Source organism: Lontra canadensis, unplaced genomic scaffold (genome assembly GCF_010015895.1).
Source record: "Lontra canadensis isolate GAN:19392208 unplaced genomic scaffold, GSC_riverotter_1.0 scaffold21, whole genome shotgun sequence".
Taxonomy (NCBI): domain Eukaryota; kingdom Metazoa; phylum Chordata; class Mammalia; order Carnivora; family Mustelidae; genus Lontra; species Lontra canadensis.
The window spans coordinates 22,525,271-22,549,373 of NW_022631015.1; the positions used below are offsets into that span (position 1 = coordinate 22,525,271).

General features: G+C 45.5%; 2 protein-coding genes across 2 annotated transcripts; one reads left to right on the forward strand and one right to left on the reverse strand.

The window, feature by feature from the left end:
* Positions 1 to 1,640: 1,640 nt before the first annotated feature.
* GMNN (geminin DNA replication inhibitor) lies at positions 1,641 to 10,668 on the forward strand. Its single transcript, XM_032861651.1, has 7 exons — positions 1,641 to 1,744; positions 3,804 to 3,861; positions 7,040 to 7,117; positions 7,748 to 7,895; positions 8,502 to 8,584; positions 8,826 to 8,936; positions 10,428 to 10,668. The coding sequence occupies exons 2-7, from the start codon at positions 3,811 to 3,813 to the stop codon at positions 10,587 to 10,589; spliced, it is 633 nt and encodes a 210-aa protein (XP_032717542.1). The 5' UTR covers positions 1,641 to 1,744; positions 3,804 to 3,810; the 3' UTR covers positions 10,590 to 10,668.
* A 9,250-nt stretch (positions 10,669 to 19,918) lies between these two features.
* ARMH2 (armadillo like helical domain containing 2) lies at positions 19,919 to 22,351 on the reverse strand. Its single transcript, XM_032861662.1, has 2 exons — positions 21,776 to 22,351; positions 19,919 to 20,426 (listed from the first exon to the last, which is right to left on the reverse strand). Exons 1-2 carry the CDS (start codon positions 22,101 to 22,103, stop codon positions 19,999 to 20,001), a joined length of 756 nt encoding a protein of 251 aa, XP_032717553.1. The 5' UTR covers positions 22,104 to 22,351; the 3' UTR covers positions 19,919 to 19,998.
* Between the last annotated feature and the right edge of the window lie 1,752 nt (positions 22,352 to 24,103).

Sequence of the window (24,103 nt, forward strand, 5' to 3'; positions counted from 1 at the left end):
TATCATTTCAACATGTGATCAATACAATCATGGAAATGGTTTACATTCTTCTTTTCTCACTAAATCTTTGAAATCCAGTGTGTATGTTACATTACTGCATATTTCAATGAACACTAACCCCATCTCAAGTACTCAGTAGTCACTGTCACTAGTGGCCACCGAACTGGGAGAGTGCAGGTACAGATCTGAGTCACAGTAAGTAGTTGATCATCTAGCGGGCAAAGCAAAAAGGATCTAACCTGAGCTGGTAAAACAGGTGTTTCAGACTCTGTGAGCCTCATGATTTTTCCTAAAGCAGGCATCATCTCCTTTGGTATGTTGAATTGGAAGAAAAAAGTCAAACAATACTGAAATATATAAAGTAAAATCTTCCCCACGCCGTTCCAAAACTAAGCAATACTATTAGCAACTATAGGTAACATTTGGGTAAGTGGGGTTTGTGATACTTCTGGAAAATCACCAATTCCCCTATTGCTCCTTAGTTTTTAACTCCGTGACCTCATGATTCTACCTTGTTGGTTTGCTCACCATTTTCACATGGAAGAGATTTGTCTTTTCCAGCTTTTTAGTTCTGTTAAGAAACAACGTTATGAACTTTGCCTTATACCCTACCTAGTACAGGCTACCTGAATAGGACTTTTATATACTTACCCATTTTGGATCTTTTCAATGATCCCTTTGTACCCCGGGGGTTAATGAAGAAACTGGAGGTCGGAGGGCCTATTTTGACAGTCTGGTGTCTCAAGACCAAAGGACACTGTGCTTGTACTTGGCACGGGTCATCAGAATTCCCACCTTGGAAATCCGGTCTACTGATAGTTTTCCAGTCATCGGGTTGTTTCTTTTATGAATTTAGATTTTACGTGTTTCGCCCAAACAAAGCCAGGACCACGGGACTGTGCTCTGCACATTGTGAGGTCGTGGGGAGAGAAACCGGTGAGAGACAGCAGGTAAGCAGGTGGGCGCACACGGGAGACAGCTCGGGAAGTTAAGGGATGGGAAGACAGGTTCGCGTTAAGGTCCGTGTACACAAAGGACCAGACTCCGGTGACTCCAAACGTCCTGTCCGCAGCGGAGCTGAGGATTTTGTAGAGTCAAGAGAAAGCAAAGCTAGGGGTGTTCGCAGGGGACCCCGCTCCTTAAAACTGCGGTGAGTGCTGTGTTCCCGGCGCCAGCCCAGTCCTGGGCGCTTGCCCGGCGCTCGGGGCGCGGCTGCGGGTCGGACCGAGGGCCAGGGCAGGCCCGCGGGGCTCCCCCCGAACCGCAGCGCACTCGGGACCCAGGACAGTCGGGGGTCCGCCCAACCACCGCTCTGCCACAGGTACGTCGGGGGCTTTTTACACAACAATTGGTTCTCCCCGACTTGGCGCCTCCTGGGAGAGCTTGCCCCGCCCTCTGCCCTCGCAAAGGGCGAGGACCGAAGAAAGCACCGCACTGAGGAAAGAATTCCGACGAAAGACCAGAAGCCACCGACCTCCCCGCAGGCAGTCGCGCCCGGACGTCCCCGCCCAATTCCGCGCAGCACCCACCGCGCAGGCGCGGAAGGAGGCGGGGCCGAAGGGGCGGGGCGGGAGGCGATTGGCGGGATCCGTTGGGCGTCCCCTTGGTCACGTGGCCGTCGCGCCAGACGAGCGCAGTCCGCAAGCTTTTCCAGGAGCTGCGGACCGTGAGCGAGGTTCTCCCGCTGCAACGACCTGCGTCGGCTGCGAGGATTGAGCGCTCCCGTCCGATAAACGTGAGGGAGGTGGGTCCGCGGGGGCCGCTCTCGGGACGGCTGCCGGGCCGCTGCCGGGGTTGGGGTGGACGTTGCGGGGGGCGCGGGCGAGGCAGGGCCCCGCGGCCGAGGGGTTGCCCCATTGGCTGGGTCGGTTTTGGCGCGCTCTCCCGTCCGCGCTCCCGATTGGCTGGCGGGCGCGTCCCGGACTCGTGCGCGGTGGCGGGAGCCGGCGGACCACGGGCGGACCCCAGGCCTGGGGAGGGCTCTCTGGCCGGCGGCCTCGGGGGGCTGGCTGTGCCCGGCTGTCCCGGTGAGGGGGAACCTCCACCCTCCGGGCCTCCAGCTGGCCGGGGTCCGAGGGTTCCGTAGCCTGGGCCCCGGGGGGAAGGTCGCTGGGTCCTGTGTCGCCCGTTGAAAACGACCCGGGGCTGGTGACCCTGGTGTCTCCCGTTCGTCTGCGTTCCCTGGGGACCCGGCCCTGTGCAGAGAGGGGAGGTGACAGGGCTGCCGACCGGAGTATGATAAACCTACGAAAGACTACCCTTGGTCGGGGCTGGCACCGGTTTGGGCCGTGACACTTACGGAACTCGCTGTACATCGCAGTTCGGGACGCAGCCGGGCGAGGGGAGAAGTTTCACGAAGCAGTCCTGGCTCCTCGCATGCTATGCGCTCGGTGTTTTCTCACCTCTTCAGTTCCATTTTTCTAAATACTGTTCGTGACCCAAGTAAACGATTTGGGGATCCCGGCCTGCGACCTGCAGTTTGAGAAGACATTGCTCAGTTCAGTGGGTTCCCGCCAGCATTTGCTTAACATGAGATAGAAGGGAAAATAGGGTGCATTAGACAGTTAGGGTTTTTTTGGTTAACTAAAGCTTTCTTTCTTGGCTGTGCGTGTGCTAAGGTACCGTATAAATGGATGAACAGGAGGTGAGTCATAGTCCCGAGTTTGGAAGTCGCTGCACCCAGTAAAGGTGTTATCTACAGCCCTGAGGGAGGTGGGTTTGGCAGGCGCAGACCTGTCCGGGAGGTTCCGAGTTTGGGTTTGCAGCGAGTCTGGCCCTGTGGTCTGGTTAACCACAATGCATAATTCCTTTATCTTCTGTCCTCTCTGCCTTGCTTCCCACCCTCAGTTCACAGTGATGGTTAAACATTCCCTACCAATGTGAATACATAATCTCATTAGATCGGATATTAAATCACTACTAACGTATTGCTGGTTATCAGAGCCAATTTTATTATAGCTTAAAACTGCCTTTGAAATGGCAACGTTAGGGGCGCCTGGGTAGCTCAGTGGGTTAAAGCCTCTGCCTTCCGCTTAGGTCATGGTCCCAGGGTCCTGGGATAAAGACCTGTGTTGGGCTCTCTGCTCAGCAGGGAGCGTGCTTCCCCATCTCTTCGTCTCTGCCTGACTTTCTGCCCGCCTGTGAGCTCTGTCAAATAAATAAAATCTTAAAAAAAAAAAAAAAAAACACCAGCAAAGTTAGGATGCTATTCTTTAAAAAAAAAAAACTATTCATTTGCGAGAGTGTGCAAACAGGGGGAGCAGCAAGCGGGGGGCGGAGGGATGTAGACCCCCCGCTGAGCAGGAGCCCATCGTGGGGCTGGATCCTAGAACCCTGAGATCATACCTTAAGTCAAAGGCAGATGCTGAACCGGCTGAGCCCCACAGGCGCCCCTAGAATGTTATTCTTTAGGACAGACTTGAATATACTCACGTGCCTGGTGACCATTTCTCAGATTTTTTTGAACCCTCTGTTTAATCCAGGACCCCACAGTGTTTTGTAAATAACAATGTTTAGAATACCGACATTTCCTGTTGTGACAAGGTGTTTCCAACCAGAATTAGTGTGTGTGTGGGGGTGTGCGTGTTGAGTATGGATATTAAGAGTCACTGACTTTAGTCAGCTGTAGTCCTTCATAGGGCTGAGTGTGGGTACAGTGAGAGAAGATAGTAGTTCTACTGTACAGTAGTAATGATTGCTGTGATTGTAAATACTTTCAACATCAGAAGAATCTAAACTCCACCTTCAGGTACAAACCGCTTTCTGTTTATGATATAAATTACTAGTTTTTTGTACTTTACCAGGTGCATAATGAATCCAAGTATGAAGCAGAAACAAGAGGGAAGCAAAGAGAACATAAAGGTACGTGACAGAATCACCGTCATTTGTTAGAGCGTGTGGTTTAGAAGCATTTTGACGTAATTTAACTGAATTTAATCTGGCCGTCGTTTCTATAAACTTTGAAGTGCCGAACTTTTGGGCCGGAGGACAGGTAACAGTAGAAAACTTTAAAAAAATTAATTATGGTTGAACAGTGAGTTTTGTGATCCCATTACATGCGATCTCTTTCCATTTGTTTAGGTCTTTAATTTCAACAATGTTTTGGTAGTTTTCAGAGTATTGAGTTTTATACTCCTTTTGTTTAATTTTTTCTTAACTATTTTATTTTTAATGCTACTGTAGATAGAGTCGTTTCATGAATTAAATTTTCTGTGTGTTCATTGCTAGTATATGGAAAACAGTTGATTTTTGCATTTTGAGTTTGATCTTAAATCCTATATTGTGCTGAACTTGTTTATTAGATCTGGTAGTTTTTTTTAGAGATTCCTTAGGATTCTCTGTAAATAAGATTGTGGTTGCTTTCTTTCCACTCCTCCATTTTATAAAATGACTTTATTAAAATCCTCTGTATCTTGAGAATTGGTGTCTTTGTCCACAGAGATACATTCTACCTCATAATGCACATGTGACCAGACAACATCATACTTACTCCCATCAAACCCGCTTGTTTCCTGTGCTTCTTGAATCCCATTATGATACCATCACTGGAAATCTTTATTTGTATAATAATAACAGAGTTTAATTTTCAATTTGTAACTTTGACGGATTTGCTCTTAAAGTTCTAAGTGAGTTTACAACTTAATGAGGTTCTGCCACACAATTTAGAGGGTGAGGGAATGAGACCACATCTTCAGGAAAACTATCATTTTGCAGATTTAAATAGAGTAAATAAAAGTGATAAGTGATAGCAGATGCTTTCTGATAGATGGCTTACCTTGCCTTCGTGTCCTTACATTGTTTTTCTTAAATAACACTCTGCATTGATAATTTGAGTCCATCCCTTTCCATTTAGGATGATATTATCTTCCCACTGATCTTTGTGTGTGCGCTTAGACTTTTTGTTAGGAAAATTTTCAAAGATTCAAAAATAGTCAATAATATAATAATCTCAGCTTCCCAATTTTCAACAGTTAAAAAGTATATGGCTAATCTTGTTTCATCTCCATTGTCATTCATTTCTCCTTAAGTTGCCTAATTAATTTGAGACAGATCCCAGACAGTTTATATCATTTCAGCAGGTCCTTATATCTAAAGAAAAATCTGATGTTTACTTAGTACAGCTATCTTGGATATAAAAGGACTGGGTTCTGTGTGGTTCTTGATTTAACCTCCAAAACTGTGATTTTGGGTGAATTATTGAGCATCCCAGCCTAAGCTTATGTCTCTGTAAAAGAAGGAAATGGGACTAAAACCAGATCTGTAAGAGTGAATTATAGGAGTTTATGGATTTCCTACCAATTATGCAAAATTCCGTGTGAGTACTGCTCTTGTGTTAATCTTTTTTTTTTTTTTTTTTTTTTTGGAGATTGAGAGAGAGAGAGAGAGCTAGAGAAGGGTTCCTGGAATCCTCTATGGTTTTCTAAAAAGATTAAGACCCATTAATATCTAAGAACCTGAACGTCTTGGGGCACGTGGGTGGCTCAGTGGGTTAAAGCCTCTGCCTTTGGCTCAGGTCATGATCTCAGGGTCTTGGGATCGAGCCCTGCATCCGGCTCTCTGCTCAGAGGGGAGCCTGCTTCCTCCTCTCTCTCTGCCTGGCTCTCTCTCTGCCTACTTGTGATCTCGGTCTGTCCAATAAATAAATAAAATCTTTAAAAAAAAAAAAAAAAAAAAGAACCTGAACGTCTTGGCTCTAAGGAGTCTGTTTTTCCAGCGCATGATCTATATAAAGAAAATGATAATAGCCATATTCTCTCGTGGGGCCTGGGTGCTTCAAGCTTACACACATGAAAGTTAATCTTGAAATGGTCATTTCTGTGTGTGTGGCAGTGATTTATCTGGCTTCTGTGGCCATTATTTAGCAGCAAGCATTTAAATGAATTAACACCTATTCTTGAGGGTCCAGAGTTCGGTTTTTCTTCTGTTTGTCTGGAGGCTGTTGACTGGTCTATAATCTAAATTACATCTTTAATGTTGTTGTAATGTTTGTTCTCGGAGTAGTTGGCATTTGTTGCTCAGGTCAGCAGTGAGATCATAACCGGCAGCAGAAACCGTCCCGTGGGAAAGGTGAGCTCTCGTGCTGGGAAGTGCAGCTGGGAGCCGTAACTTTCTCACGCTGCTTCGGTGTCATGTTCTTGCTGCCCTTGTTTGAGTGTTCACCATTGTTTGCTGTCCGGTGGCGGCAGGATAACTAATGATTTTTTGCAAAAAGAGAGAGCGCTTTCAGATCAGGAAAGGAAGGCTGTGTTTTTTCCAGAACAGTAGTGTGGGCAAATTCACAGTGTTCTGGTGTGCCCCTGGCCCTGACTTTGTGGCTGTCTGGGTAGGAATAGGCTTCAAACGAAACAGCTTCTGCAGTCAGGTGAAGGTGGGGGGTGTGGTCCTCTTGGATGTGCATTTGCTTCTGCGTAAGGTGTGTTCTTGGAAATTGTATTGCTTTGGTGACTGCATATGCGTGTGTTAGGGGATAGTCACTATTTAAAGGAAGTCTGAGGTGCATCTTTTTGAGTAGGGAAAGAAATATTTTATGGTGTAAATAACCTTTTCCTCCAGTTTACCCCTTTTGTGGGTTTCTACCATATAGATGCACCATAGCACCAGATGTCTGGTACGTTTCTGTTTCTTTGTGGCAGATCCTTTTAAGAGGGAATGCAGATATTCCTGTTGGACTTTGGTTTCATCACATATGGTCTGAAGTAGTAGAGCTTAGAAATTTTGTTATATTTTTTAACTAGCTACGGTTAGTTGACAAGATGACTATAATACAGCATGTATTGATTGAAATGTAAGGAGAAAAGCTACTTGTGTCAGGTTTAGGTAATGTGACCCATTAGGATTTCCTTAACCTTTATTATAATATTAGGGAAATAATAAGTTTGCTAGTTAAAAAAGCCAATATATTGCTCATATATAATATTACATGGCAGCCCAAACCTTAGTATTCTTAGTGTTTCGTATTTCCTTAATTATAGTAGGAATAAGAGAGTAATAACCCATTTGGCAACTCAGTAACCAGATAATAAATTCTGTTCACTTGTAGAATAGTCCTGTGCCCAGAAGAACGCTGAAGACGATTCAGCCTTCTGCAGCTGGGTCCCTTGTTGGAAGAGAAAATGAGGTGTGTGTTTCTGGGCTAGAGTGGGCTACAGAGGACACTGACTTTACATTAAAGACCCTTCCAAGATTTCCTCGATCGGAGACACCTGAATCATTGAAACTTGGAAATAGTTCAAGAATAACCATTGTGTGTTCCTCACAGAAACGGTTTTTGATTTGGTGGTTCAGTTTAGGAAGTTGAGAATCGGTAGGAAGACCTGCAGCAGCACTGGGATGAGGTGCGGGGGTGCGGATGAGCCTACAGGAGCAATGTTTGATGTTTGGGGAATAAAATGGTAGATTCCTTCATTTACCCCGTCTGTAAAGGAGAAAATCACAGTCGAGGGTGTCTAGACTTTTGCAAGTTTGAAAATACCGCCTTTCTGTGGCACTCAGTTACTTAAACAATAAAAATAATTTTAGCTAAGCTTTAGACCTAAGGCCAATCTAAGATAGTTGCTACAAACAAAATTCCTAAAAAATAACTACAATTTTGGTAGAGTTTTCAATTTGTGTGATTTTTTTTTAAAAGATCCAAAAATGCCAGAGACATAGGACTGCTCTATTTTTGATACATACATGACAAAACCACCCAGCTGTCTCGTTCATTAGATCAAAATAAATGAGATTGATGTATGTATTTTCATTATAGTTGGATAAAGGCTTGTCCAAAAGGAAACACTGGAACGACCAGTTAACATCTAAGGCTACCAGCTCTGGAGTTGTTACTGTCCCAGAACACAGTGAGAATAAAAATTTTAGTGAAGTTACTCAAGAAGCATTTGATCTTATGATTGCAGGTATGAAAAAATATGCCACTTTTATCTTAAATTTCTTAGTTATAATCACTTAACAAATTGTTAACGTTAATTTAGTATTTAAACATTAAATAAAATAATCATTTATTATGCTGTTCTGAACTCTGCCCACAGCTTCTTAATCTGGAGACACTATTAAATACTTTACTCAAATGTTTGATAATTTAAAATTTCTTTAAGTATACTGTGAATTTGGACAGGCTTTACCTATCAGTAAGATCCAAATATGGATGAAATATTAAAGAAAAGGATTGTGATTAACACGACAGCTCTGGTGTTACCTCGCCTTAAGTGTCACAAGACTTGGAAATCGTCTTTTCCGAAGAAAATTATCTAGAGAGTGAATCTGGAGAAAGGAATTTGCGCGGAGCGGAAACTGAAGGGAGCCCGCGGAGACGCGGCTGAGCGAGGGGAGCCGCCGCGCGCACTAGGTCTAATCGGGATGGCAGTGGGACTCAACAGAGGAAGCTGGCGACGTTCTATAAGCATCGTGGGAATATTTTTTAGTAGAAAAATTACTGGGTTTTCCCAGCAGCATATAATAGTAATTATTTTCAAGGTTTACCTAAAAACGTTCATTTATTTTAGAAAACCCATCCTCTCAATATTGGAAAGAAGTGGCAGAAAAACGGAGGAAGGCTCTCTCTGAAGCACTGAAGGAAAATGAGCAAGTACGGACCGAGCGCCGTCTGCGGCGGTTGTTACCGGCCCGCGGTGCGGGTCCTGCTTCGCGAGTTTGGGGGAGGCGCGACGTAAACGGGCTTGGCTGTCGGCCCGGGGCGGTCTGACCGGAAGGGGGCTCCGTGGTTCGGAACTTGGTGTAGACGTGTCTCTCGGGCACTTGGAGGCGCATTAATCTGGTTTGTAGCTTAGCACACGTGTGGGACACTGAACTTCGTTCCTGTCGTCCAGCTTCATAAAGAAATTGAACGGAAGGACCGTGAAATCGCCCGCCTGAGGAGGGAGAACGCGGCGCTGGCCGAGGTAGCCGAGCACGTGCAGTACATGGCGGCGGCGATAGAGGTGGGCACTTCGCGCTCCGCGACTCGCGGGCCCGTTTCTCCTCACTCGGGGCGGCGCGGCAGTGTGGTCAGTCAGGGTGTGGGCTCTGCCGTCAGACTTCCTGCGTCTGAGGCTTAGCTCCCCGTCCAGCACCGAGACCGCTGCGAGGCAGGCAGAGTCTCTACGGTCTGCGCTTCGTCTTCCTCCTCATCTGTGAGACGGGAGGAGGGGTGCGCGCCTCGCGGGCTCGTGGGGAGACTCAGGAGGAAAGTGGAGAGAAGTCCCTGCCCATAAGAAGGGCCCAGTGACTGTTGGATAGCGTTATAATCGTGACGCGAAAGGACAGGGCTTTTCTTGCACAAATATGAAAAGGGATTTACTTACATATGGAAAATTTTTCTCGTTCACAGTTGACAAGTTTTTAGACAGGTTTTAATTTAACTTGAACGCCAGTGTGATAGTATTGTCACTTATAAAACGGTTAATTGGTGTACTGCATAAGGTTGGCGGTCCTGACCTTTTTTTTTTTTTTTTTAAGATTTTATTTATTTGACAGAGAGAGAGACCACAAGTAGGCGGAGCAGCAGAGAGAGGTGGGGGGTGGGGGGACCCCGAGCAGAGAGTCTGATGTGGGGCTCCATCCCAGGACCCTGGGGTCACGGCCTGAGCCGAAGGCAGAGGCTTAACCCACTGAGCCACCCAGGCGCCCCCCTACCTGACTTTTTAATTTGGAAGAAGCTAATGTATTTATAAGAATTAGCCTGCAAGGGTGGGGGGCTCTGTGGGTTGAGTGTCCCAACTCTTGGTTTCAGCTCACGTCATATCACCAGGGTCTTGAGAGCAAGCCCTGCGTTGGGCTCCAAACTTAGCAAGGAGTTGGCCAGAGTTTCTCTCTCCTTCTCCCTCTGCCCCTCCTCCTGCACACTCCATCCTTTCCCCTCTCTCTCCCCCTCTCTCATAAATAAATCTTTAAAGAAAAACAAAGAATTAGACTGATGACTGTTACTTTACAGTCTTGGACTGAACAATAGGTCTTAAACTTAACTCATGTTCGCAAAAAAACATCTTGCTGATAGGAAGAAAGTTTTCAAATGAAAGCTTTTCTAGTACTGAATTGTTTACGTTTTAAGCCACGACAGAATTCTGTCTCACGTTTTCATCTGGAAGTGCCGTGACAGCTCTCCGAACCGCCGTGTGAGTGTTGGTCCCCCGCAGACTGGAAGTCAGAAAGCCTGGCCCTTCGCTCTGGGTAGCTTGTGAGGCCCAGACTCGAGTGGTCTGCGAAGGCACGTCGTGCTTTGAAACGAGCACACCCTTAGAGCTGTGACTTTGCTGAAATGGGGTCCAGCGTGGGGGGACTTGAATAGAATGCTTGACTGTCAGTGAATTTAACGGAGAGCTGATAGGAGAAGCACCTCGTCAGGACAGTGAGGGCCAGTGCTGCCAGCACACTGCTAGCGGACTCGGCCTTTACGGTGTTTACAGTAAACTGTTGGTTTATTCTTTCAAAAGCGACTGCAGGAGGAGCCTCTGGATAACTTCAAATCACCAAGTAGTCAGGAGTGTGACTCGGAAGAGGAAACCGGTGAGGACTCGGCTGTTGAAGACCCAGACGTTGTTCCGTGGGCCGAAGAGGCGGTGTCTTCCTCTACAGATGCCAGGCCCGGTGTGTGACAGTCACGCGTGCCTGACTCCCGAGAGACGCTGCCGGAGTTTACCTCCACTAGCGTTCTTGGTAGCAGAGCAACGGCTATACTGCGGGGCGGCGGGGGGAGTCAGACCTCCTTGTTGGAATCCTGGGACCCCCGCTGTATTAAAATACAAATACTATGTATTTTTAATCTATGATGTTTTATGTAAATAGCATTTTCTCAGTGGTCAGACATGACTTGTGTGTATGATAAATAAACTTCAGTCCCTTGTTGAGCATTGTGCGTATCTGGGAGGAATGAAGTATAACCAGGCTATGGAAAGGGCGTCTTTTTCTTTCTTTTGCTCTGTTATCTTGGAGGAAACAGGAAGAAAAAAAATTTTTTTTAAGTAGGCTCTACACCCAATATGGGGCTCAAACTCACGACCCCAAGATCAAGAGTCGCTTGCTCTACCGACTGAGCCAGCCAGGTGCCCCCGAGTTTATCTCTCTTAAGACTGAGATGGTCGAGTTTTTACTCCCAAGTCTGGTTGTATGTCAGGCTCATTGTAGGGACTGTTGAGTTCCAGATGCTCTTACCGCGCACTTCTGATCATGGAGTGGGGGAATCTAGGATCTGAAGTCCCCGCGTGGATCCGAGTAGCCAGGAATAGGACCAGTTGGCTGGAAGAATCAGACTCTTCTTGGACGTTTACAGTGGTGGGGATTGTCCTCTAGAGAAGTGGGGGCAGGTGAACGTCCACTTGGATGCAGGGATGTGCTGTGGATGTGGACGGGAGGTGAAGCTTTCCACGTGTTTCACATACGGTAGAGCATAGAGCATGTATACTGAGGAAGAAGAAGCAAGAAGATGCACTAATTAGGGATTTCCCATATGTACTGTTTCTAATGAAGAAAAGGACCATGGAAATTGTTTACAAAGTACATCACATTGGGATGGAATATGTTCTGTGAGAAGCACACAAGTGTGTTATGTACAGATTGGCAGTAAAGAGCTTTGTCAAGCTTTAAAGGATTCCTTTGGGTAAGGTATTTATCCTGATAGAACTTGTATGTTTTTATCTCCTACTGAGTTAGTCTACCTCAATGTTATTTGAGGGTTAAAACATAACTACGGTGCCTGAACTAAATGCTTTAAAAATGAAAGCGATTATTAGTGTACAGCAACATTGTCCAAAAAACTCAGGTGTTAGAAATACCTTTGCTTCCGAGCGTGATGGCCAGTGAGCCACTCGTGGCTGTTGAGCACTCGAAATGTGGCTAGTGTGAACGAGGAACTGAGCTTCCATGTACGTTGAAGTAGAGGCTCGTGTCTGCTGTGTTAGTGCAGCTCTGTTTTAGGTGTGGGCCACTAGCCCAAGATCCAGTTAAGACGGTGTATTTAATGTTACGTGTTTTCTACTACAGTAAAAAATAATCCAAAGAATATTACGGGTTAAGGATAGAAGGCAGTCAGCTGAGAGGCTATTAGAATGATGAGAGCTTAGCAGAAGAGGGTTACTTGGCAAATAGTATTTCTAGAAAATGCCAAAGTTGGATTGCCAGGATTTGGTGGGGAGCAAAGAGGAAAGGGAAGTGAGGGCATAATTTAATGTAAAAGCTATCACTATTAATCTAGAAGAAAATAAAGGGAAAAGTTAAAGTGACTTTGGATTTGGCAAAGATTTCTCAAAAGACACAAAAAGTACAAATTATATAGTAAATTGGACTTGATAAAAATCAAAAACTTCTCTTTGAAAGACTAAAGAGAATGAAAAGACAAACCATAGACTGAGAGAAAATATTTGTGAAAGCTCCAACAAAAGCTTTGTATCTATAAAGAACTCTTAAACTCAGTAAGTAGACCGACTCACTTTTAAAATGGGGAAAATTTGGACACTTAACCTAAGGACGGAGACCGCGAACAAGCACGTGACCAGACATCCGCGTCCTCCGTCATTAGAGAAACGCCCATTGTTCTGTCGTGAGTGAGCGGCTGCTTTCCTCTCAGAATGACGTTTGCAGAACAAACATGGCTGTCCTGGGCGTCACACTGAGGAAGCAAGTGGATCTCCTGCAGTGCTGGTGGCCAGGTTAAACACTACACATGCTGTGAAGATGTTTGGTCATTTCTCACAAGCTAAACCTACATTCCGCAGCCTCCAGCCATTCCACTCCCAGGCATGTTTCCCTAACGGAAATGAAAGCCCACGTCCACACGAAGACTAGTCTGCACGTTGTCACTGTTTTATCTGTAGTAGCCAAAATGTCCACCAGAAAATGAAAGGATAAACACACTGTGGTCTGTCCACACAGCAGAATAAAAAAGTAACAGTTGGCAAAAACTACATGGGCAAATGTCAGTGATGCTGCGTGGAAGAAAGCAGGTAAGAGTCCCTGCTGTTTGCTGCCATTTAGACAAAACTAGAATCTTGACAGAAACCAAATCAGTTGCCTAAGGACCTTGTGGGGAGTGGTTTTGGAGTTGGATTTTTAAGTCTACAGTATCTGGGAACTGTGACCCTACTTGATGGAGAATTTGGAAGCATTTACTGATATGATGAGTCTGATTTTTAATTAGGTATCAAATGTCAGAACACCTCAATGAAATGCCTTGAAGACAAGGTCATAGGTCAATCACTCCCGGCAAATTATCATAACTTATTTGAAGTTGACTTAAATTCAGGGGAGCTACAGTGAGGATAACGGCAACAGGTTAACAATCAACTGGAAAAATGTTATGTGTGAAGCCTGGATTAGAGTGAACTTGTCAGTATATCTTGTAAGATCAGCATTGCACACTAAAATAACCAGGATGGCCCACAAAAGGGTTTGGAGCGGGGGAAGCTAGAGGCCTGTTAATACAAATGGAAAAGTCCTAAACAAAATGTTAAATCTAATCCAGGTATCTACTAAAAAATAAAACATGGTGACCAAGTTGGGGATTATCCCAGGGATGCAAGGTTGCTTCAGTATTAGTACACGCTTAAAATTCTTCACATTGTAGGGGGAGGAGCCCATAATCCTAATAAAACAGCATCGATAAAATTTAACAGCTAAGCTAGGGAAAGAAGAAATTTTAACTTGATAAAAATCTATCTTCCTATGCCTAACATAACATGGTGACTCATTAATGGCGAAGCTTTAGAAACAGTTGTAAGGTCACAAACTAGAGAAGAATGGGCCACAATGACTTATTTCTGAGGTCTCAGCCTGGAGCAATCAAATCAAAGAAAGCTAATTATGGGAAGGAAAAAGAACTCATTTACATAAGAAAATCCCAAGAGCAAATAAAAACAAATTAAGTGGCCAGATTTTAAAATCACCCTAAATTAATTGCTTTTCTACCTATGAGCACAGACAAGTTTAAAATCAGTATGTGTTGGGGGTTGGTGAGAGCATCTGTGCTGAGAAGTAAGTGTTACACAAGAGATGTGGCAAAAATACTCTTAAAAGGTTCTGGGACATGGATCTCTTCCTGCCTTCCTCAGAGTTCTTTGTAAAAAACAGAAACTATCCCTGTCTACCATGAACAAAAATGGAATTCCCTGGGAGAACAGAATGGTCCCGAAGAAGCAGAAACCAGCACCGGGCATCCTCTCACTCGTGCTCATCGGCATTGTCTCCCCGTCCTGAGATGGTGAGATTGGCTTATGCAGCCGCTCCTTGGGAGGGCAAGATAGCTTGGGTGACAGTCTCTTGAGACGACACCATGGGCCAGCTAGCCCCTCACGAGAAATTACAATGTCGCCAGAGGAAAGAATTGATTCCAGTTAGCCAGAGCACCACACAACGTCCACTACGCATCCTTGGAGCCCTTGCAACTTTCTCTGTTCAGAAAACTGACCCCCGCTCACCCTTCTGCCTTTAAGATACTTGAGTTGACTTTTTGGTTTTAGCTAATTATTAGGTCATTAGGTCAACCAAGAACAGTAGGAATTGGTATATCCGAGCTCCCGGGGCCTCGGGGTGGGATAACTGTGAGGTGTGGGTTTGTTGAGTATTTACCAGAGCAGGTCCGTCAGCAGGGTCACAAGTGCCATCCACCTACAGTATAACTTTCTTGACAACACACCTGCTACCCGCTTTCTTCCCTTCCCTGTTGCTAGTTCCTTAGATCATCTTCCAAATGCAGTCCCTGCTCTCAAATTCTTGACTCGAGTCTGCTTCTAGGAGAACTCAAATGTTGGGGAGGGATGGAGTTATAAGGGGCAACAAAGGAAAATAACTGATTGTCAGAATTTCGGCAAACCAGTTTTAAATTCAAAGCTTAGCGTAAAAATGCCCCAAGGCCAGGTCTGAGCCTTATGTTTTCCCACCTTCCACTTCCAGGTGTGCCAGAGACCAAAAAAGAACTCGAATACAGCAATATACACAGACTGCCTTACAAGCTACTCCTCCGTAGATAAAATGTTAACCCAAAGTTTGCCAGGCATTGACAGCAGAGGGGCCCCAGCAATTTCAGGTTAAGCGTGTGAGTCAAACACAGCCGCTGAGCTCCTGGGTCTCTCTAGATCCCATGAAAAATGATAGTAAACTACAAAAGACATACTCTCACCCCAGTGAAGACAGTTACTAGTCAAGAATAGGTAAGGGGGGGCTGCCTGGGTGGCTCAGTGGGTTAAGCCTCTGCCTTCAGCTCAGGTCTTGATCTCAGGGTTCTGGGATCGAGTCACACATTGGGCTCTCTGCTAGGCAGGGAGCCTGCTTCCTCCTCTCTCTCTCTCTCTCTCTACTTGTGATCTCTCTCTCTCTGTCAAATAAATAAAATCTTAAAAAAAAAAAAAAAGAATAGGTAAGGGGAACGTGCCAAAGCAGGGCACAGAAAGAAACTTGAAATGAAAATATAAGTATGGCTAAGCCAGCTATTTCTAGAAATATGTTCCACAGATACATTCACACGTGTGTGAAATGATCTATATTAAAGGTATTACAATTTTAACCTATCAAAAGGCAGGGATAATCTAAATGTCCATGTTTCCAAGCCTGGCTATATAAATTACAGTTCAGTCATACAATGGACTGCTCTGAAGCAGTAGAAAAGAAGAAACTCTTTAAGATACAAAACCAAGACCAAGATAAAGTCTTGGTAAGTACAACATTTTGCACAGAACTAGAACAAATAATCCTTAAACTCGTATGGAACTGCAGAAACCCCCTAGAGCCAAAACAATCTCGAGAAAGAACAAAGTTGGAAATATCATACTCCCAGACCACAGGATCTACGACAAAGCTGTAGTAATCGAAGCAATATGGTATTGGCACAAAGGTAGACACGTAGGTCAGTAGAATGGACAGAGAGCCCAGAAATAAACCCATGCTTTTATGGCCGATCTATGACAAAGGAAACAAGAACATACAATGGGGAAAAGCCAAACTTCTATAAATGGTGCTGGGACGATTAGAGAGCTACACGCAAAAAAATGAAACCAGACCGCTTTCTTATACCACACACAAAAATAAACTCAAAATGGATTAAAGACTTAAATGTGAGACTTGCAATCCTAAAACTTGTAGAAGAAAACATCGCCAGGGGCGCCTGGGTGGCTCAGTGGGTTAAGCCTTTGCTTTCGGCTCAGGTCATGATCTCAGGGTCCTGGGATCGAGCCCCGCATCAGGCTCTCTGCTCAGCGGGGAGACACATGAAAAGATGCTCAACATTGCTAATCATCAGAGAAATGCAAATTAAAACCACAAAGAGGTGGTCATTTTATATCTGTCAGAAGGGCTAAAATAAACACAAGAAACAAGTGTTGGTGAGGATCTGGAGAACGAGACAACCTCGTGCACTGTTGTTGGGAATGTGAATTGGTGCAGCCACTCTGGAAAACAGTGTGGAGGCTGCTCAGAAAGTTAAAAATAGAGCTGCCCTACGATCCAGTCATTCCACTACTGGATATTTATCCAAAGATAATGAAAACATTAATCTGAAAAGGTATATGCACCCCTATGTTTATCACAGCATTATCTACAATAGCCTGGGTATGGATGCAACCCAAGTGTCCCTAGATAGATAAGCGGATAAAGAAGATGTAAGAAATATACATATATCTCACACATATTATGGAATATTTCTCAGGCATAAAAAAGCGGGAACTATTGCCATTGGCAACAGACTCTTAGATACAGAGAACAGACTGCCAGCTGCTGAAGGGAAGGTGGGGTGGGGGATGGGAGGAAAAGATAAAGGGGATGGGAGGGACTTTTACAGTGACGAGCACTGAGTAATGTACGGAACTGTTAAATCTCCGTCGTCCGCCTGGAACTAATCTTACACTGTGTGTTAATTATACTTCACTTTAAACATGAGTGAACACTAGGAAAAAAAAGTATTCATGTAAATAAAATGTTATGCTGTTAAAACAAAAAAGACTAAGAAAAGGGATATAGGTCTATTTTCTTGTGTAGATAGATAGAATACCTCTGGAAAGATAAAGAAGCTGCGACTTTTCTAAATGCGATGTTTTCTCCCAGGAGTGGGAAGCTCCAACGTCAACACTGCTGGTTTCAGCAGAGGCGAGTGTCCTGGGATGAAGGCGTCGGGGAAAATAAACGGGATGAGCTCAGCTTGGCTCTTCCCTTCTGAGGAGAGGGGGCTTCCATGTCCTCTGGGGCTCCTCCAGGGTCAAAGGCAGGCTGAGGCCCGTGATCACTCTAGAAGAACACAGGGTAGATCTCCAAAGTTTCATCTCATCATTCTTCCTGAGGAAACTAGTGGAAAACTTGCTCCAAATCCAAATGTGGGTGTGAACCAAAAAACGAAAGCAATAGTAGAAACAGAGGGTCCTACATAGGAGGGGCAGCGGGGATTCCTGGGTGTGGAAGGGAAACCCTAAAATATCTGTTAGCCGTGTGGCAGGCCCAGATAGGAACAAGAGCTCGGAGGGCTCCGCGACGGTGGGTGGCCTTGGAGAGGAAGCCCGAGCGGACGCTGCCTCCGTGTGAAACTTTTGAGAGCGGAGAACAGCTCTACAGAGTGGGAATCAGTTAGTGAAACTGAAGCCATGAAACAAACAAGACTCCAGGGAAAACAGAGTTGTAGGAAGAAGAAACTCCTACTACACGATACAACTTAGCCCTGAAAAATACTGAAATATTCCTATTTGTTTTAATTAACAAGTTACATAGGTAACAGTGATATAATTGATTTTTTTTTAATTTTTTAAAAAAGATTTTATTTGTTTGACAGAGAGAGATCACAAGCAGGCAGAGAGGCAGGCAGAGAGGAGGAAGCAGGCTTCCTGCTGAGCAGAGCCCGATGTGGGGCTCGATCCCAGGACCCTGAGACCGTGACCTGAGCCGAAGGCAGAGGTTTTAACCCATTGAGCCACCCAGGTGCCCCTAATTGATTTTTTTAAAAGATTTTTATTTATTTATTTGAGAGAGAGAGAGAGTAACAGGAAGAGGAAGATGTATGCTCCCCACTGAGGAAGGAGCCCAAAGCTGGGCTCGATCCCAGGACCCCAGGATCATGATCTGAGCTGAAGGCAGACGCTTCACCGACTGAGCCACCCAGGCATCCCAGATAATGCCTCTTCCAATGATGGCATGATTATTCTTGAGAGAGGACGAGGAGAGGCAGTGTTAGAACCCCAAGTCCTTATCTGTCCCATTAAGAAATAAAAGGAAAAATACCTAAAATTCAAAAAAAAAAAATTAGCAATGTATAAGTCGGACCTGGGTGGCTCAGTCATTAAGTGTCTACCTTTGGCTCCGGGTCATGAACCCCTGGGACTGAGCCCCGTGTCTGGCTCCCTGCTCAGTGGGGAGCCCGATTCTTCCTCACCCTCTGCAGCTCCCCCTGCTTGCGCTCTCCTGCTCTGTCTCTCATAAATAAATAAACTCTTAAAAAAAAATTAGCAATCTATGTGAACTATTTAGAACTATGGAAGTAAGCAAATACCAGAAAAAACAGCCGAAAGAATTCCAACGGTCCCCTCGGGGAGTGTGACTCAGGAGGGGGTTCGGGACTGCTATTTCTCCAGCAGACGGCTTGCATTATTTGACTTTTTAAATCATGCATTACTTTGAAATACATTAAAATTTAATTTAAAAAGCATTTTTAGAAAAAGCAATTTCTCACCCTGACCCAGTCTCTCAATGGGACTTCCAATTTCCAACCTTTAATCTACCACCATAAATGAATGGGATTCTGGTTGGAGAAACTCTCCGGCACGGATGAGAACACACGGTCGCTCAGCAGAACACAGCTTCGCCCGGTCAAAGGTCTGAGAACACGTCCCTCGAGAGGCCCGGGGATTCCGCGTGGTGTGACTCGAGGCCCGCTCAGCATTCCTGAATAAATAGAAGCGTGGATCCCAGAACCACACCACCTGTTTAACAGGCTCTCAGGGGAGCGGGAAGCGTGAAGTTGAAGCCCAGCGCCGTCAAAGCTAGTTTGTGGCAAAGGAAAGTACCCAGTGCAGCCTACGATGGCTGCAGCGTCAGCTAGGGGCGCCTCTTAGTGTAGCCGGAGAAACCACAGGAGCCCATCCTTTATGCACTTGCGATAAACACTACTTTTTGCAATAATTTTTCATGAGCCTGGGGAACACCGAAGTCAAGTGCAGGTTTTGCGTTTCATAGTCCCTAACAGAACCGATAGGAAGGGTGCACATCTTTGTAGGAAAACCCAAGAGCCTACCTTCAGGCTATCTAGGTGTCACGGCACCCCATCTCCATCTGGAGCTCGATCAGGGGAGTTGAGGGCTGCTTTTCTGCGGTGTTAATTCCCCCGAACTTCCAGCTGCCCCACCTACAACGAGATCACGAGATCACGTTCTGGTAGTGAGAAGACCCTCTCTCTGCCAAAGGGGTGGCAGCTGGAGGGCGGGCCCTGAAATCCTTAGGGCTGAAAGGATACAGGGGGGGTGAGTGTGTCCTCCAGGCGGGGGATCTGTGGGTTGGGTTAGGATTTGGCATTTCTAGGTGCCTTGGCTTAATGTCATCTAATAACCCCCAAACATACCGTAGCTCCTAACAGTGGTACGCACGCCTCAACTTTCTTTTCTTTTCTTTTTTTTTTTTAAAGTTATTTATTTATTTATTTGACAGAGAGAGATCACAAGTAGGCAGAGAAGCAGTCAGAGAGAGAGGGGGAAGCAGGCTCCCTGCTAAGCAGAGAGCCCGATATGGGGCTCGATCCCAGGACCCTGAGATCATGACCTGAGATGAAGGCAGAGGCTTAACCCACTGAGCCACCCAGGCACCCACACGCCTCAACTTTCAATGAATTCCCATACTATGAACTTAATTCTCATGAGGTCCTTTTAACCAGCGGCGCTTTTCATATGTTTCGTTTTTCCGGTAACTGTTGAAGATTTATACAAAATTTCTTAACTACCTAAAAGGAAACCCCAAAGAAGACTGTATCGACTTTCTATTAATTTATTTCCACTTTCCAGCTACCGCAGCAGCCTAGTCAGCTGCCCTGGGCACCCGCCTCGAGAGACATTAATTCCTGTGAAAACCAACTAGGAAATACAGCACCTCCGCGAAATTCTCAGGCCACCCAGCCCAGTTCTCGGTCGCCAGTATTTGCAAGTGGTATTTCAGGGCATTGTAGTCTCTAAGTTCTTTCATGCAAGACGGGTTATTGCACGTCATGACGGAGAGCACGTAGCAAGTCCAAAATTTAACGAGGAGGCTGCTGTTTATTTCACTTTTGACGGTGGAGTCGAGTTTGTCCTCAAAAATCTCAGTGAGGATGGGAATAAACCTCAAATGTTTGGCTCTTTTCTGGCTCACGGGGTTCAAGTAACACCAGCAGGCTACACTCTGCAGCAGCAAGACCTTGGCCTTGGGCGGCATCTCGTGGTCTCTCAACAACTGAGCCACTTCCTTCATGTACTCGGTGGCGAACTTCCCAGCAGTCGGTCCTCCTGCAAAACAAGCATTGGCACTTCAGAAGTACTGGGTTTATCTACGAGCCCCGGACATTCGAGTGGTGATGCCTCCGTATGCTTTTCGCTGTGTACTGATTCTTGGACTCCTCTGCACTTTCCTTTTTCCCCCTCCCCCTGCTGTGCTGCTGTGAACACGGAAAGGGGTGTTGAAAAGCAAAAAATAGGCAAAGCCCTGGAAATCCCGTGCCTGCTCAAGGCTGCTCCCTCATGGTCTTCTTCCTGACTCTCCGTCGTCAGTACTTGGAAAACACCAGAGTATTCAAGCAAACAAAAGGAAAACCCAAATGCTGCCCTTCAAAACCAGCAGGATCTGACGGATGAGAGAAAGAGGTTCTTCATGACTTGTCCACTGCTATTCTGTTCTGTCTCATTTCTCACCTCTCGGCCCAACGCTTACAGATCGTGACCAACGTGACCTGACGAGATTTTCCTTCCTTTGGTTTCTGACCCAACCTGGTCCTAGACTCTACGTTCATCATACACCTGAACCCCAGATTGCCCTCGTTCGAATCTCAAACCCCAGGAAGATACGGCCAAGAAAACATGGGGTGAAGACTGTTTAGATGGTGGGGAGTAGCTGCCGTGGTTGGCCAGGTTCTGGCGGCGGGAGTTGTGACAGGGCTTGGATTTCTCTCACTGGTACCACCACAGTCCCACAGGCCCAAGGATATTGGAGCCAACTATAAAGCTTCCGCTGAAGCCTGGGCACAAGCCCTTCCCTGTTTCCCACTAGTATAACTAAGGCTACATAACATCAAGTTAAGGAATTCTGGCCCTTTTGTAAATAGCCAGCTCTTCCCCAAATGGTGAATAAAGCTAACAGGCACCTGGCCTTCTCAAGCGGTGGGCGCCATTTCCCTTTCCTTCCCATGGGAGTCTCCTGTCTTCCTTCTCTCTCTATGCCAGTGGTTCTCACGCATTCTGGCCCCTAGGAACCCCTCGGTCCTTGCAAACGGCAAATGTTTTCTCTCAAGGACACCATTTGGAAAACAAAGTCTATCAAACTCCATCTAGGTAACTCATTTGCCCATTAAAAAAGAGATCAGTCTAGACTGACTGTCCCTCAATGGAGTTTGATAGACTTAATAAAAGTAGGAAAATTCTTTGTCATTTATTTGATGGTCTCCCTCTTTCAAAACAAGAGATCCTCGAGGAGAAAATGATCGGTCGATGTCTTCGGTCGTACAAAGAACTAAAAATGTAGGCAAAGGAAATGTCACTGGCATCTGAAGACCACAGCTCTGAAAAAGTCACTAACTTACAGTGTTATAATAAGCAAAAAGATTTCGGAAGGGCTGTGTTAGCCCAGCTGGTTCAGTCCGTACCTGTGAAGGCCAGAAGTCCGATTCTATGCGCAGCTTGAGCCCTCTTCTCAATGGCTAGAGATTCATTCTTTAATAAATGGCCAAGCACCACAATTTTTTCTTTGTGAAAAATACTCTCAACCGAAGGGACATCTTCTTCCTCCCTCTCCTTCATGAAAAAGTGGTTAATGGTGACATTCCAGAACTTCTTCAGGCACTGATACAGCCCCACAAAATAGTGGCAAATCCACATCCAGCATTGCACATAAGCACGGGTGTTAGCCATGGCGTGAAAAGGGCCTGTGGCAGGCAGCAGCTGAAGTTCAGAGTCAAGAACTCTGGAATACATCACTTAGCAACCCTGGAGAATGGGACACACCAATCAGGAGGAAGCACGGATGCCTGGATTCTTCAGGCTGGCATCGAACGCGCTCTACGATTTCCACTAAACCAAGTTTCCTTCACTTCTGTGGTGTGCAGCACATCAGCTTCGACCACACTGGTTTCTCCCTACACACATGAGGCGCATTCCTGCCTGGGCACCTCTGCTTGGGCAGCGCTGCTGGGAGCTGGCCTGCGTGCACTGAACCTTCTTCCGTAGGATTATCCCTGTTGCGTTTATTTGTCACGTAATCCGACCTTTTCTCCACGTCTCCGGAGTCCTCTACCATTCCGTCCACGCAGCACCCTTCAGCCACCCCTCGGCCCACTCGGGGAGATGGCTCTATGGCCCTTCTCTCGCCTGAACTAATTTTCCCGCTTTGACTGCATCGTTTGCTTCAGCAACAAGCAGGCTGTATGTTTTCTCATTTCAAAAAAAACAACACAAAACACTTTCTTGACCTCATATAACCCCTCCACCGAGTTATTGCTCTGCCCCCCCTTAATACAAAAACTCTTCAAAGAGGTGCCGTACTCGCCATTTCAAATATTCTTCCATCCTCTCTTGGATGTAGTCCTCAGATTTCCAACCCGTCAATCTACGGGGATTGTTGGTCAGCCTCACTGACGGACTTTGTTCTGCGGAATCCAATTCTCAGTCTTCGGCATTAGATACTTGCTCCTTGAGAAGCTTTTTCCACCTAACTTCTAAGCTGTCGTACTTGGATTTTTCTCCTGCTTCCCACCCTCCATTTTCCTTTGCTGGTTCCACCTCTCTATGACCTCTAATAGCAGAGTGTCCCAAGGCTCAGGCCTTGTAGGCTCTTGTTTCTATCTATACTTCCCAGATAAAATAAGCCAGTTATCACGGCTTTCCAGTGCCATCCATATGCCGAAAACTCCCAATTTTATATATATCTCAAACATTTTATCTTGAAGTATCTCCATACCCAGCATGGGCCTCAAACTCAAGACCCCAAGATCAAGAGTCACATGCTCCACCAACCGAGCCAGCCAGCGGCACCCCCGCCCCCAATTCTATTTCTAACTGGATTTCTCACCTGAACTCCAAATATAGTCAGTCACCAACGTGACCGCCATCTAGTTGTCTGTGAGGCTTCTCTAATACAGCGTGTCCAGCTCAGACTTCCTGGTCTTCCTCTCCAAGCCTGGGGCTGCTCCCTTTCTCTGGTTTTCTGCTGACTCAGCAAAAGCAATCACTGGTATTTAATGTCAGTCGGTGGATACTTACACTCACAGCTGAATTTGAGGGGCCCGTCTGTGATGATGCTGGTGGGGCTCCAGCTAGGAACACACATGAATGAAGTCTCTTTCATCCTCTGGGGGCTCACATCTCTGCTCATACATAACACAATTCAGAAACACAGCTCTTTTTTCTTCCACTAGCTTTGCAACAAATCTGAGAGGGAAATATTATGATCCTCATTTAAAAGTGAAGGAATTTCAAGATAAGGATAAACACAGGTTGAGCATGAGGTGTACCGTGTTGTAGCAATGCTGGTTTAAGGAGGGCATGGGAAAAACAGAGCAGACTCAGCACGTGAGACTAATAATTCAAAAATAATTTTTATTTTAACTTGAGTGATTGAAAGAGTGATGGATACAAATGCCACGAAACTAAAAGCACCCCTTCGAGCAAAAATAAAATGCAGAAATGAATACAAAAGATATGGAATTAGTCATGCAATATTCAAAAAATTAGAAAAAAATACCCAACAAATCAAACAAAAAACTCTGTAACATTGTGATTTGAATTTCTATAAAAAGAATCATTTCAACATTTAACATAGACTATAGACTATATATGCTAACTGTAGACTGTACAGTATACCTTTAAGATGAAAGATATATGTATATATATAATATTTATAAATATACAAATATATACACACATTATAACTTCACAGTTGAAAGAACTATTTGCCAGGAAGCCTGGCAAACAATTTT